We start from the raw sequence: 15,293 nt of genomic DNA, 5'->3' as shown, positions 1-15,293 counted from the left end.
TGTGCATCCATTATCTTATTCCATTCATACAATAGCTCAACAAAGAAAGAAAATGTAAAACAAGAACACTAGAATGTAGATCCCTGAAGCTGGTCAAGGTCACATACCCATGTGTGATGGAAGTTAGATTTGAACCTGAACCCAAATCCTGGGCCTCTGATCCCCAATCATACTGCGGCACTCTCCGCATTTGTCAAGGGCTAGTCAACATTGCCTCTGCTCACCCTATTCCTCTAATGTTCCTTAGACTGGAAGAAGGAGACTGCCCAAGTCTTTCCTTCACTCCAATAATGGACTGTCAAAATGGAGACAGAGGATTTATGTGAAAGATGGAGTTAGAGATTAGACATTGTCAGAATTGTCAGCAATGCGAGAAGAGCTGAGAACTACATTTCTTGTTGCCACAGGGTTTCGAGGCCATTGATTCTTGGCTCCAGTCTCTGCACTGGTAAAGTCAAAGATTTAGAGTAATGAGTGTAAGTCTGCTGTTCCTCATCCCTGGCCCCATGTATAAGAGTTTGCTTTCCTCTGGTATACAGTCTCATTTTCGCCACTTAGACCAGAAGCGAAGAAAAAGAAAACAGAAGATGGGGGGGGGATAAAAATCCGGGTTTTAGAGATTAGCTCTAGGGTAAGAATGAAAGTTGTGGCAGAAGATACCTTTTCTCCCAGTAGGGGAATGGAGTTATGGGGAAGAGTGTAGGGACAAAGGATCACACAGGAGATGCTACTAAAGAGACTGCTCCTCACCAAGACCCAGGCTGAACTGTAGGAGTTCCTAGGTTCTTTCCTCCTCGTTGCTTAGAAAAAGGAAGTGGAGTTGGGGGAGAATGGGAATCTCTGTGGTCTGTGCTCAATAAGGGAGGGAATAGCCCATACATCTAAAGTCAACATTAAGGGAGCAAGGCAGCTAGGAACAGTTTCCACCAACCCTAACTTTCAACCCCCACCCCCATCCCAGCTCGCTTCCACACTTCTCTCCTTGGTCTGCAGGATTGAGCGTCCTTTTCATTAACCTTTTAGCTCCCACATTCATGCACATACAATTTTCCTATACCTTCCAAAGCAGTCAGCAGTCACAAGCCCCTGCAATTGGCAAACCTGCCTCAGCACTTGGGTAGGGGGGAGGGACACACCTCCCAAAGCTGCGGGAACGGGGGAATGCGGGTGGGGGTTGTTCATTTGCCCTCGGATCTCTGCTGTAAAAGCTGAGCGGCAGAGACCAGGCATGCGCAGCATCTTAGGGCGCATTGTGATGGGAACTGCTTTTCTGAGTCCCTTCACAAAGACTCAAGAGTAAGCACTAACCGCCCCTCAAAGACCCCTCATCTTTAAGACACGCATACAAATGTAGAGACAATGCAGCTTTTAAAATGAGGAAACTGGCTGTGGCTTGAAAGTCTGGTCCACGTGAGGACTGGTGTATTTCTGTTGATCCCATCTCCGGTGTTGACAAATGCCAGCGCCTAGCCTTTGCAGTCCAGAGCTGCAGTTTGCAGTGGAGCTAAGCGGTGTGCGGCTTTAATTCCACGTCAGATCAACTTTGATCAATATCCCCCTACCGGCCCAATTGGAAGAACCCAATTCACCAGAGCTGAGCCTTTGAGGCTTTTAGCTCTTTTTTTTTCTTACCCCCTCTTTAGATCCACCATCTTCGGGGCCGGGGGAGCCCTTGGGTTTTCTTTATAATTTCTTTTCTATTTCTTTATCTCTTGCCTTTTGTTTTTGTTTTTGTTTTTCATTGTTTTGTTTTCGCTCCGGTTTTCATTCTCTCTGTGTCTCTGTGTCTCTGTCTCTCTCGTTGTCTCTCTCTGTCTCTGTTTCTCTGTCTGTCTCTCTGTGTCTGTGTGTGTGTCTCTCCCTCTGTCTCTCTTTCTGTCTCTCTCAAAGAAATCGCTTTGGGGAACCCAGCTTGCAGCCAATGAACCAGCCTTACAGATTGGTGTGAAGACAGAAGTGAGGTGGGGGGGTGGGAAGGGGGTGTGAGAGATCCTGGGAGAGAGAGGGGGAGAGAGGAAGAGAGGAGAGAGAGACACACACAGAGAGAGGGAGAGAGAGAGAGAAGAGAAGAGAGAGAGAGGGGGAGGAGGCGGCGGAGGAGGAGGATTAGTGTGGGGTGGAAAGGAAGAGTGAGCGAGCGAGCGAGAGCAAGTTGAGGGGAGGGGGTGTAAGAGCCAGTGAATTCTTTTTCTTTTTCTGTTATTATTTTGACGACTCCCGAGTTGCGCCCATGCTCTTGTCAGCTTCGCTTTAGGCGTAGCACGGACAGGCAGAAGAAAATGGGGCAAAGCGTGCTCCGGGCGGTCTTCTTTTTAGTCCTGGGGCTTTTGGGTCATTCTCACGGAGGATTCCCCAACACCATCAGCATAGGTAAGCTTTCCAGAGCCAGCCAGAGGGGCCAGGCTCTTCTGCATCTGAAACCCACTACCCTAATGGGGCTGGGGCTATCGCAGCGCGAGTCGCTGTCCTGCATGCTTGGGGACGGTGACTGGAGATGGGGGACTGAGCAGAGATCTTGGGGACCTGAGTCGCAAGGAGCTGACTAGTATGGGGAGCATCCGAGATGAGAGAGGGGGTCTCCTGGGGCTAATGAGGGTGGGTGGTCGGGTTTTCTGAGCTGACCAAGGAGCAAGGGAGTCAAACTGGAGGTTGGGATGCTGCAGGAGGCTAAGAGTCGCGGCTCTTCTCCTAGCTGTTCTGGACTTTGCCACGGCATGCTTGCAGCCGCTGGAAGTTGTCCCAGGGTGATACTGCCTGTCTGGCCGTGCCAGGACGCATAACCTGGGCCCAGGTCGCCCTGTCCCGTGTCTCTGGCTTCAGTGAGACAGGATAGTGTTAGAGGAGAGGGAACCCACTTTGAATCCCCCAGACCAAGGAAGTAGCTGGGTGGGTGGAGGATGGGGTAGGAAGTGGGGGTGACACAGGAGTCGGGCAAGCAGGGAAGTCACGCAGACTAGGGATTCATGAATTGCTGCTGTGTCTGTCTGGAGACCAGCTCCAGTAGCCGGAAGGGAGTTCTCTCCGCCTCTGCCTGTTTTTACAAGTAGAGAAGTTAGAATTGTTGCTTTTATTGAAGTAATCCCCTGTATTGTCATGGGGAAAGGTGGTTCATGGAGAATGGGTTGGGACAGCAATGGGAATGAAACTGCTTTTCTTCCCACCCTAACCCTGTACCCCAGGAAAGAAAAACGAACCAGCTGTGGGGATCAGGGTGGGGGTGGGGCTGGAATCAGGGTTTGGAGGCAGACTCTAGCTTAAGAAAGAACCAAGTCCCACTTTTAGTTCCTTCATCTCACCTCCAGCAGCTCCCCCCAACCTCCTTTTTCCCTTCTCTCTAGCTTCCTGGGTGTACAAAAACTCAGGTTTTTCACAGTGGAGATCCGAGTTGATAAGTCTGGAAAAGACACAGGTTGAAAATCAATCTTAAGCTTCCCAGTCACACTGAGGGGCCTGGCATCTCCTGTTTGCTACTTTGTAACTCATCCTGAAGTGGGGGGGACACAAGCCAAATCTTGATTGCCTTTGCTTCTAGGTGGACTTTTCATGAGAAACACGGTGCAGGAGCACAGTGCTTTCCGCTTTGCCGTGCAGTTATACAACACCAACCAGAACACCACTGAGAAACCCTTCCATTTGAATTACCACGTAGACCACTTGGATTCCTCCAATAGTTTTTCTGTGACTAATGCTTGTAAGTAGATCTGCATGGCCTCCCTTTGGGACCTTAGAGGACCTCATTTGCATTTTACTTGTGATGCGTGGGGGTCTACGCGTCTGTGCACTTAGGGGGCAATTGCCTCAATAAGCAGTCTGAGGCAGGAGTCAATCCTGGGTTCACGTTGCATAAATCAACCTTGAAGGATTTTGCTGCGGGGCTAAAAGCAGTGGGCAAAACTCTGATGAATTATGTTTGATGCAAAACTTTCACTTTCCTCCCTGCTAAACTAGTGTTCCCTCCCCCGCACCCTTTTCTGTTGGGGGAAAAGAAAGAAAGAAAGAAAATAGCATGGTTGTTCAGGGAAATTTCAGATGGGATTTAAAAAAGAAGCAACAGCAGCTCCTTGATTGAGTCAATGCAGGGCGTACAATACTTAAGTGTTAAAGCTGGGTCTGGTGGGAGGACTGAGCTGGGTTTGATGATTGCCTGACACATAGGAACAAAATATGAGAACCCTGCGAACAAGTGACCTTGAGGCAAAGATGGGGCTGGATTCCCTGGCCTCTTTCTGTCCTACCCAGAGAGCTCCAATAGGAACTGATAAGACTACAAACTGATTGCAAGTGATGAATGCTGTCAGCCTGAAAGGAAGAGGAGAGACAGATCTCAGGTGAATTTCTGGAAAGCCAGTCCTGTCTGTGCCAGCGCATGAGAGTGTGGACACATGCGTGCGCGCTCCTGTGCGTGTTCGTTCACACACACACACACACACACACACACACACACACACACACACACAAAATTGTTAAGGACAACATAGTTCTTAATTTAGAGCAAGAGGTTGGTTGTGGGGAGAGGCTTGAAGCAGCTACACTGAATACCAAAACGGAGGATTTCCTCAGCCCCAAAATTATTTCTGAAATCTATAGTGGTACCAAAAATGATTATCTCTGTGCAAAAGGGTGACTTTAATGTAAAATCACAGGAACTCGAATGACTACTAGCTTGTTGGACACAGGTTTTTGTTTAGTTTTGTCTTGTTTGTTTTTTTTTAACTTGAATGTTTTATGAGAAATGCTGAGTTCTTCATCTAAGCTTACTTTATTTCACTAAAAGTTTCTCCCAAAGGATGCCAATTAATGGAGTATGTCTTATTTACGTGGATGGTGTACTTTGAAATCTGAAGTTTCATTCCATTTCGACAAATGGTATTTGTGTCTGGTCAAGTTTAGCTTTGCATATGACTTTCCTCAAATCCTTTCATCTCAAAAGATATGTAATCCCTAGCAATTACTAAACAAGGTGGCAAGAGCACATTTTCTTTGGATTGAAAGACTAGGGCTGAAAGGAAGAGGGAGTGAAGATGTACTTTTCAAAACATGTAACAGCTACCTGCCTTAAGAAAAAAATAGCTGACGATGCAGACCCTTTTATGGACATGTTCTGAGATACTATCTGACACTCTGGCTTTCCAATACGGACAAAAAAAAGAAATTTATTTATTTTGGTTAAGTGTGGAAGCTACAAGATGTCTGGCTGTACCTTGTGTCTTAACGTCCTCTCTCCAGCATTTACAAAGCATATCTGCTTCTTATTCCTACTGCACTGTGATTGCTTCAAGAGGCTGAATCTCAGATGCAGGTTCCTAAATATCAATTAGAACAGATTCAAAATACATGAAACTAGCGGGCTGTGCTAACAACAAATAATATGGATTTCATCTCCCTTCATTCTCTTTCCACTGAGGAACACTGGACTAAGAGATCCAGTTGGCTTCTCAGGAATAATTGATTTCCAACTCTTTGAGTCCTGTTCTTATGATCAGACTGGTCTGACACTCACAAGTCTATGGCTATTAGAGCCCTACCTGAACAAGTCAGGAAATGATCTTCACCATGAGAAACTCTCAGGTTTAGGAACAGGCAATAACTCATTCATATTGGTGTTTAATTGTCTTAATTCCTTACCTCTCAGAGCAATGAAGAAACAATGATGGGGAAGGAAAAGCAATTGATCAAAATCTGAACTTAAATCTACAGCACTTTTACTTACAAGGCCAGGCTATGGTTACACACTTGAAAGTGTGAGAGGAGGGGTAAGACTTAGTAGGCACTAAGGGAACTGCCTCCTCTGCTATGCAAATACACATGTGCACACGCACAACCACAAAGCACTTGTGGGAGAACTATCTAGAAGTCAGTGATATGCCCCTAGCTGCCTGTTGCACTCTCCAACTTTCGAGCTAGCTCAGAACACAGAGGAGCAAAGCTCCCATTTTCTGTGGTCCCCGAAATAGTCCTACCTGGAATCACAATTGTTGAATGGCAGTCCGATGCCAAAGCTGTCTCCTGGAAGCTGCTGCTTGGTGGCTTAGTGTGAGACACATATCTACCTAGCCCAACTATGGCTTCTGGAAATAGACGTTCAAGGGGGCAGAGGAACCGTAGAAATGCCTGTTGTCTCCCCCATAGCTTTGATTGTTCTTTTTCTTGTTGGAGCACAAATCAAATATCTCAGATACATGCATACAATCCTAACAGCACTTGAACCTAGCAAATGATTGCAGATCCCGTTCCTCTAAGTGATTAGATTACCTCACTACACAGAGGAAACAAGTAACTCCAGTATCCCCTGATCTTCCTAGCTGAGAAAATCTAGGGGAAACCTCAGATGAGGCCAAATCTGGTCATCTACCCCTCCTATCTAGTTCAGTGTGGAACTGGACTAGCAAAAACTAAAGACTCTTACTTATTGTCCTGCAGAATTATTGGTTTCAGCTTTCTTTAGGGCTAGAGTTACTCTCATCTCATGATCTTTTCTGCAACCTCAATCCCAAAGCAAGCATGTACTTTCTAGGGCACAGGAATGCAGGTAAACAGAAATACGCCGGGAAACAAACAGCAGTGCCTTCAGCACATGCCCCTGCCCTCTGCTCTGCCTCTGCATTGTCACCTTGCTCCATACAATGTATTCAGAAGTCATTCTTACAATGAATCTAAGGCACCAGTTATTTAAAGACTCTACTAGCAAGCAAGCCTTTTTGCACAAGCCTCAAGAGGTTTGCTTAAGACAGACTCTAACTTCATTCTGTGCCTTAAGAGGCCAATAAAAGCCTCCCTGGCTTTGAAAGGTGGTTCAGTTGGGATCTTAGCTCAGAAGAGAATTGAAGTTTCGCAGACAGCCTCATCTGATTTAGAGCACACGCTCCCATTTCATAGGAATTAATAGAGTTCACTGCCTTCCTTTGCAGTTTAGCCGGCCAAATGCCGAGAGAATGGTGGTGAGGCTAAACCGGTTTCAGCATGTATGACATAGCCATGCATAGGCACACACATTATTAGTGCATATGAAAAACAACGCATACACTTTTTTTTTTGCAAGTTACAGATCTAGCTTTTACGGGAGAAAAACAAACCAATTTGATCATTCTCAGGCTGAGAAGGGTATGGAACTATCAGGAGACTGCTGGGTCCCGTGGTGTGACTTTGCTGTCCTGGTTCCTCAGGAAATCCCGCTGATTGCCTTGAAGTCCCCCCCCCCTGGGTCTTGCTGCCGTGCACTTGTAGTGCACTGCACACCACACCGCCCCAGCCTCTGCAGTGTCAGCTCATTAGCACACAGATCTCATATTCCCTCTCCGCACTGTCATTGCAAAAATTGCTGTTGTACACCTTTACAGCCAACAAATGCGCTCGCCGATTCCGTACTGTTTGCGAGGAGCAGGGAAAAGGCAAACGTAACCTTAAAGGTTATTCACCACGGAACTGTGCTCTAAACGCCTTGGCTTCAATAACAATCTGTTGACGGAAGCTCAGCCTTGACAGTGGGACCGGGAGTGCGACTTCAGAGTGCAAGCTCTGATGGAGCCCCCCCGCCCCCCCCCCCCGGCAAAAAAAAAATCTCTTTTGTCGGCTAAACCTAACCTACTAACAGCACAATTTCCTTCTGTTAATTTTTACATGCGACTTGAAAGATACCTGCAAACTGAAAACTTGCTCCTTTTATAACTGAATGTGTTTTGCTACCAAGTGTACTTAGCCGAGACAGGCTTCTATCTCTTACCCACAGAGTCACAATCTAATTATCTAATTACTCTAATTGCCAGGAAGGAGCCGCTTAACCATTTAGGTCCTTTTGGAAAGAAAATGCCTCCCTTGATCGCAAGTTCTGCAATTGGATGCGTTTTGTTTGGGCTTTGTTTGAGCATTTGTTTTCTTCATATCAGCTCAGAAACTCAGCTGAAGACCCCGACATCAAGGTTCTTGTCTTCCAATAGAGTTTCACGTCCTGAGCATTATCTTCCCTGGCTCCACCTCCCCCATCGCCGAAGGATCTTTGTACCTTTGCTGCCCTGCCTCCCTTGCTGCCCAGCCTCCCTTGCTCTCTTTGCTGGCTCAGGAAGCACACTGGCTTAGCTCTCTTCTCTGTCCTGGTCCTTTTGGCCACTGAAGCACAAAGGTGTCACCTCAGTGGTGCCAGTCAAAGACTTAAGTCACCTTCTCCCAAGGTTTATTATCATTTTTTTTCTTAATCTGCATTTTGGAGTGGAGGAGGGAGGAAGGTGAGGCTGTTCATTGGGGCCATAAAAATAGATGGCAATCAGCAGGCTGTAAAGGTGAGCTTCCTGCAAAGTGTATTACCTCTCATAGAAGAAAGCTCCCTATTGATCTAATAAGTGGAGGCAGGGGGAAAAGGAGGGTTTGGGGGAAAAGTCGAAAGAGAATTACTCTGTCATTCTACCTGTGCTTACTAACAAAATGGGATTTTTCTTTCTACAATTTAAACTTATTTTCTTCTTAAATGAAATTAGTATTTCATATCCTCTGATTTTTCAATCTCAATAGAGGTTGTTTTCTTAATTGTACACTTCCCTCACTAGTTTCTACAATTGACTTGAGAGGAATGAGAGCTGCCTTAATGTTTTTGGCCCCGGAGATAGCTTTAAATTTCATTATTATGGGTACTCAGAAATGATTGGCTGGTTCTATTTTGACAGATTGAAAAGAAATGAAGGTGCTGAGGTGTCATTGTTTGTATGCCTTTCCAGACAGGAGATTTGTCACATTTATACAGCTGGTTTCAGGATTAAAAGATGACAAAGATTTTCAGAGATGACCAGACATTTAGGAATGAGAATTCATTACTTAGGAGCAGAGAACTAAATGTTCTTATGTAAATGATTTTCCTTTGAATTTTTTAGATGAGGACCACAGATATATTTTAAAAGAGCTTTTGTAAAACTTTCTACCTCCTATGAAGATCAAGAAGACCAATTTTAAATGATGTTTTGACTCCATTCCTTTGTATTTGACACTTTGGGTCTAATTAGATGAAATGTCCAGGAGAGAGCATCATTAAAATAACCAACAGGGCAAAGGGTGTGCATCAACAGAACGAGAGGGTTGGACATGCATAAAAGCAACTCTCTCTTTCCTGAAAGCTGCTTAGGTAACACCCAGGCCCCAGCCACAGAGTTTCAGATAGTCTCAGACTAAATTGCACAATCAGCACAGGTTTAGGGACACTGTCTCCAGAAAGAGTCAATGCTTAGCAAAATGATAATGTGAGCAGAGTTTGTCTTTCATATTTTTTACTCCATTTATTGTTTTCTTTTCTTTGCTGGATGTTGACCAGCCTATTAGCTGGTATCTAATCACCTATGCATTACTGGCCCCTCCACATCAACTTAACATCAGGATTATTTATACATCAAAAGTCTAAATCTTTCTTCTTCTTCTTCTTCTTCTTCTTCTTCTTCTTCTTCTTCTTCTTCTTCTTCTTCTTTCTCTTCCTCTTCCTCTTCCTCTTCTTCTTCTTCTCAATGTTCTTGTTCTTAGTTTATTCTCCTTAAAAATGATATACTACTTTGGGGATACCAGCTTTTTCCTGAATACAGCAATATAGCCAAAAGTGGTGGAATAAAGGATTAAAATAATTTAATTTTAAAACCTGGAACTATAAGAATCATTATATCTCAATTTCAAGAGAAGATACTCAAATGGGAGGATCTTAGGACACGATGCTCAGATTGTCTGCTTACCTATATCAAAGTTAGGTGGTTTTAGTTATGGAAGGTTTTTTTTTCAGGGAAAAGGTAGCTACCCATAATGGGATGAGTATGGGTACAGCAAAACCATAGAGTCGTTTTCTCTGTGCACAACTTCAAAGTCTTTGGGACAGTTTTGGGAAGCAGCACAAGTACATGGGGTTTCCTTTTATCCAATGGAAGTAATCACCATATTCTCTTCTGGACTCACACTACACATTAGAGAGAAACACAAACAACCTCCTCCTGCTCGGTGGCTCCCAACTGCCACTTGCTTTTTAAACAGTTATCCTCAATACAAATACTATTTGTTCTCCTTTGCACAAGTCAAAGGAGCATGGATAAGATACAAAGCACTTCGGTGATGATCTCTCACCATATTGGCACAATTCAATGCAAAGTGGCATTTAGCAACCTTTCGTGTGTCTGAAGAGCATGTTAAAGAATCTGATTTAAAAGTTTCTAGCAAATTCCCAGGTGATCTTAATGCTGATGGTCCTGAAATCACACTTTGAACAAAAAGAGTCCGAACCTGGGAGACCATATTCACCGAAGAAAAGGCTCTTTCAGACATAATTTTATCATCAAGATTTGTACCCTTTCACTAACTAAATGAAATTCTGTAAAAGATACATTTGGTTTTATCTGGCTCACAGATGTCTCAATCATATTTCCAATAATCTTGTGTCCATTTCAGACAGGAAGGTGGCTTTTTAAGAACATACACTTCAAACTGGTTCTAGTAGGAATGTGGAGAGGGGAGGAGCTACAGGGCAGGTGGAGAGAATGCAGTACAGGTGTCACAATGACAGTTTCTTAGTTCCTTGCCACACCTTAAAGTGCCACAAGTAGAAACTACATATGTAAGAGATATAAGGTTGGTTTGTGGTTCCAAATCTATTTCCACTTTACTTCTCTGGGTCAAGACATGCTAGAAGGAGGCATGTAACATCAGCTTTTAGGAAGCCTGAATACTCTTTAAAAGGGTTTTAAACGAGAAGTGTCACGCAATTCTATCTTTTGCCAGAAAAGAATGAAAAATTGACTCAATTTTCAAGATACTCAAAGTGAGGGGAGAAGTTAAATGCTGCTTTCCAAAATATCTTAGCTGAGGGATGATCCAAGGAAGACATTAAAAGAGTATTCAATGACATTTGAAGACTAAAACTAATACAATCCCACCTCAAAATATTGTCACTCTACTAGTCTTCCTTTAGTCCTAAATTTTACGATGTCGCTTATCTGTGTTATTGCGTTAGAAACCTGCACTGCAATGTTCGTGCGCTATTTGGAAGGGCATGAGCTAAATACTTATTACCTACTAACATTTAAAGCAGATTTATTTATTCAGATTACCACCTATTACCTTGCAGAGTCCTCAGAAGAAAATATCCAGGTCAGGTAAGTGACCAAAATAAAATACTTATTTGTCAAAGGAAGTTGAGCAAAGATGGCTCGTGGACATTCAGGAGGTAGTAGGAGATCCTTGATGGACGATCGGTCAGTGAAGTGGCGACTATCTCTTTTTCCATGGTTGTCCTCCATAGTAAACTTTGGTTCTTTGATCACTAGAATCTTATCTCTATTTGACTATTTTAGTGGCTTTTGACACATGTAGTCGCCCCCTTCTGATGTAGTGAACCTGCTGCCTGCTCTGTGAACGGTTGTTTGTTCCCATGGCTAATTGCGATGCTAGGATTTTCTGTAGTTACTGTGGAAAGCATTCAAAAGTGAAATCTGTTTGTAAAAGAAGGTAGTCAGTAACTTTTCAAGTTTTTGAACACTGCTATGATAAACACACACACACTCACACTTCAGTTGCCCATGGTTGCTTGATCGGTTGCCAATTACTGCTAGAAAGGCCCATTTTTGTTGTTGCCCTAAATGGTTCAGGAAACGGATGAAATGGGTAGAAGATCAGGACTCAGCCCACAGAAAGGTAAGTATATTGGTAAAGGTGTTAATATGGTGCTTTCTGTGTAGGTGAAATGTAAATTTAAGACAGAAAGGCCTCTGACATTTGCAGTCAGCCAGAACCTGTAAGAGAGCCTCAATTACCCTTTCAACTCACTGCAGTGTCCAAAGCTACTTGTCCAATACTTTAAAACAGTGTGTCTTGAATTAGGTCATTTGCATCAGCATCACCAGGGATGCTTATTAAAGATGAATTCCCAGTTCATGCCTTCAATGTGTGAATCAGGAAATATATGGTAAACCTATTTAACAAGCTTTGTGGATAATACTGCTAACATTCACTCAATTTGAGAATCATATATCTGATAATTCCTGATAGGAAAAACAGAGTTATGCAGATTCAGAGTGAAATCTATTAAACATCCACTAAGCAACAAATATTGTGCCTATTCTCCTTCATACATGTTGCTTCTCTGTGTAGTTGAAGTACTCTTGGGCCATGTCATCGCTAGCAAGTTTGGCTCTCAAGCTGAAAAATTAGGACAGGTCTTTGAAAAGCTAAGAGACTAGCCTATAGTCCCAGGAGCAAATAAAGCAACAACTCTGAGATAGCAAGAAGAAACAAGGAAATGATTTTCTTTTTCTAGTGCATCTTCCTGTCTTTGCTTGTTAGCCAATGATGGTTCCTTAACCATGCTATAAACTAGATGTCATGGCAAATGTCAGTCCATTTATTAAAATGGATGTGTTATAATCATTTTCTGTAGCATTCACTGTCGCCCTCCTCCCCATGTTTGTTATCAACATATTTAAAACTAGAGCTGAGATAATAACTAGCAATCATTGATGCTGTACCAGGTGGAAAGCATTGTCCAAGGAAGTTTATATGTTCCATCTGAAGGAATCATTACAGTTTGAGAAGTGAGGCATTCTCCCTCCAATTTTACACAAACTAGAAATCAGAAGTGTTTCAAAATTCATAAGCAGCTAGCTCAAGGTTACACAGCTGGCTACATGGTAGCACCGAGGAAATTTCCTGCCTCTAGAGCCTTACTCAATTTCAAATGGAGTTGAGACCTTAAATGATTATAAGGGCCAGACACATCACGTAATTGACGTATTAGACAGGTATGTTTAATAAGGGATAGCGAAGCTTTTGATGACCTCTATGTTCTGTGCCCCATTTGAATATATACCGACCCCATTTTTAAGTTACCCTGAAAGAAACAAGATGCCTTCAGTAGCCCCTAAGATGACTGGGTGTGGAAGGTGCATGTTTCTGACATCTATTCCACAATATATGGTATACTCCATTTAGCAGCTAATTTACTGGTTTGTGGAAAACTGTTAACTGCCCATTATAACGAATGAGAAGAGCAGAAAGAGAAAAGCTGTACTCAGATGGCAACAAAAACCATTTGTTTTTCCCTTCTTAACAAAACATTAAGGTATACCAGCATAATTGAATTATCTGTCTCTTGTGCACATACACGTAAGTAATATTACATACACAACATTTTATATATATATATGTATATATATATATATATATATATATATGTTTCCTGTAAGTAATGCCACCTCAACTCTAACCTTCCATCAGGAAATGGTGAGGTTTATAGCAAGGGTAGAATGCTGGCCTGGGGTCACTAATCTATATCTGGCAGATTAGAAGAGGTCTTCTGATGGGGCTTGTTTGTAGAAAGTGCTTAGGGTAAGATCCTCTCGTGTATTTCAAGAGAGAGGCTTATTGTCCAAAATGGGCATGTATTCTTACTTCTTTGGAGCTGCAGATCAACATGAGCTAACTTGATCATGCCCCATCACTAGGCACTGCTTGCTTGTAGGCTAGCATAGCTTGCGATAGTAAGAAGGAGAGCAATAAGTCTTCTCATTATAGCTCCATTACCAGAAATAAGTGCAGGGCACAGACAAATGTTGTCTCTCATTGAAATAGTAAATAAGAAAACAATTTGGTATTCTGTTCTTGGACTCAGTCAAGTTCGGTTCCCTGTCGTTTTAGGTGCGCCAACAGTAGTATGTGTGCCGATTCTCTGGAGGCCACAAAACAACAGCTAGTGGCAAGGGTCAGCTAACCACAAACTCCTGTCAATAGTTTCTTTCTTTTAGGTTGAAAAATGATAACCTTTGACACACGTGTACCCAATCAACAAACACTGGCCACTATTAATTCACCGATGGGAGATTGAATGAACAAGGCCTTCGTTGTTAGTTGGAGATAAATGACTGAGTGCCTATAGAAGCTGTTCTTGATTAGATAACTACTCCAGAATGATGTGCTTTTCTACAGAGGCCTGCCTAGTGTGTGAATGAAGACCAACCTCTCACATATACCACTATACAATTTACTTTGAAGTTGTAAAGTAAAGTATAGAAAAGTGAGCGCTTTGGCTCCCATGTTTCTGTTTCTTTGGGAAACAATGAAAGAGGAACAGAGGTTTATGAGAGTGAGAACAGAACCAGGAGTTAAGACAGATATCCAGGTCTAGTCTTACATTAACTGCCTCAATCACTATGGGCCGGTCTCAGTATCTCTGACACTAGTTTCTGTAATTATTAGAGAGGTCCTTATGGATGATATGATGATATCTGAGACTTTTTATCATAGATAGCCTATCACTAGGACTTATCAGCCCTCTTCACTTCTAACTGAGGAAATAACATCCGAATGGAATCTCTCAACATTTCCTGTATCTAGAAAGTTCCATTCATGTCTATTGACATCGCCTACACTGTTAGGTTCCATGATCAAGTTATCAGATCATTAAAATAGTGGTTAGTGCTTCTAGTTATTTATCACTAACCTTTGCTCACCCAACCTCTATTACTTATTAATTATGAGACACTGAGCAAGTTACTTAACATCATTATGCCTTTGGGATGTTGGAGTAGTAGCATGTATATTGTTTAGCTAATTAATCTCTCTCTCACACACACGCACACATACACACATATACACATACATACATACAACATGAGTGACGACAATATAGCAACAACCCTTATAGGTTTGCTGGGAGTTTGAAATAAAATCAAAAACTCATATAAAACACTATCTCGCTGTCCAGCACTCGTGGGTCATTATTATTGATATCATCATTAATTCAAGATTATTTTGAGCTTTTTGTCCTAAATACAGAAACCTACTTTCACTTGAAAACTGAAATCACTTGTCCCTTCAGAAACCAGATTTCCTTCCTGAACAGCTGTTCTCTGCACCTTTCTAAGTTCTTCCTCAAACCAAAGATGACTTTTTTTTCTGCCAAGAAACCCATCGAGACACCCCCTCTTATTTCCAGCCCACCAAACTAACCTCAAACATCTCTCACACATGAGTTCAAGTTTGTACATCCAGTTTAACTCTTGGCAGCAATAGCTACCCAGACAGTTGATCGACAAGAAACTCTGAGTTGCATATCTCTGCACAACCTAAGACAAAATTGCAAAGGAACACCTATGGTCTCGCTTCCCAAAGAAACTATAGATTTTTGTAATTGAATATGCTTTTAATCACAAATTGTGGCATCTTTATGAGGTGGTGTGTGTGTGTGTGTGTGTGTGTGTGTGTGTGTGTGTGTGCCTGTGTGTCTGTGTGTGAGAGAAAGAGGGAGAGATTTATTAGTCAACAGTATACATGTTAACACTCCAATTTCC

General features: G+C 42.8%; 1 protein-coding gene across 3 annotated transcripts in view; it reads left to right on the top strand.

The window, feature by feature from the left end:
- The first annotated feature begins 1,454 nt into the window (after positions 1 to 1,454).
- The window catches only part of Gria3 (glutamate ionotropic receptor AMPA type subunit 3), a 274,359-nt gene continuing 260,520 nt past the window's right edge, over positions 1,455 to 15,293 (top strand). For 2 of the 3 annotated variants that reach the window (XM_075958408.1, XM_075958407.1), the window contains exons 1-2: positions 1,588 to 2,370; positions 3,533 to 3,691. In XM_075958408.1, coding sequence (XP_075814523.1) covers positions 2,280 to 2,370; positions 3,533 to 3,691 — 250 coding nt within the window. In that variant the 5' untranslated portion in view covers positions 1,588 to 2,279. Of the gene's footprint in view, positions 2,371 to 3,532; positions 3,692 to 15,293 lie in introns of all 3 variants that reach the window. The other variant, XM_075958406.1, reaches the window with a different exon arrangement.

This window comes from Microtus pennsylvanicus, chromosome X, assembly GCF_037038515.1.
Source record: "Microtus pennsylvanicus isolate mMicPen1 chromosome X, mMicPen1.hap1, whole genome shotgun sequence".
NCBI lineage: Eukaryota > Metazoa > Chordata > Mammalia > Rodentia > Cricetidae > Microtus > Microtus pennsylvanicus.
The sequence above is the reverse complement of the archived record's forward strand: the minus strand, read 5'-3'. Positions and strand labels throughout refer to the sequence as shown.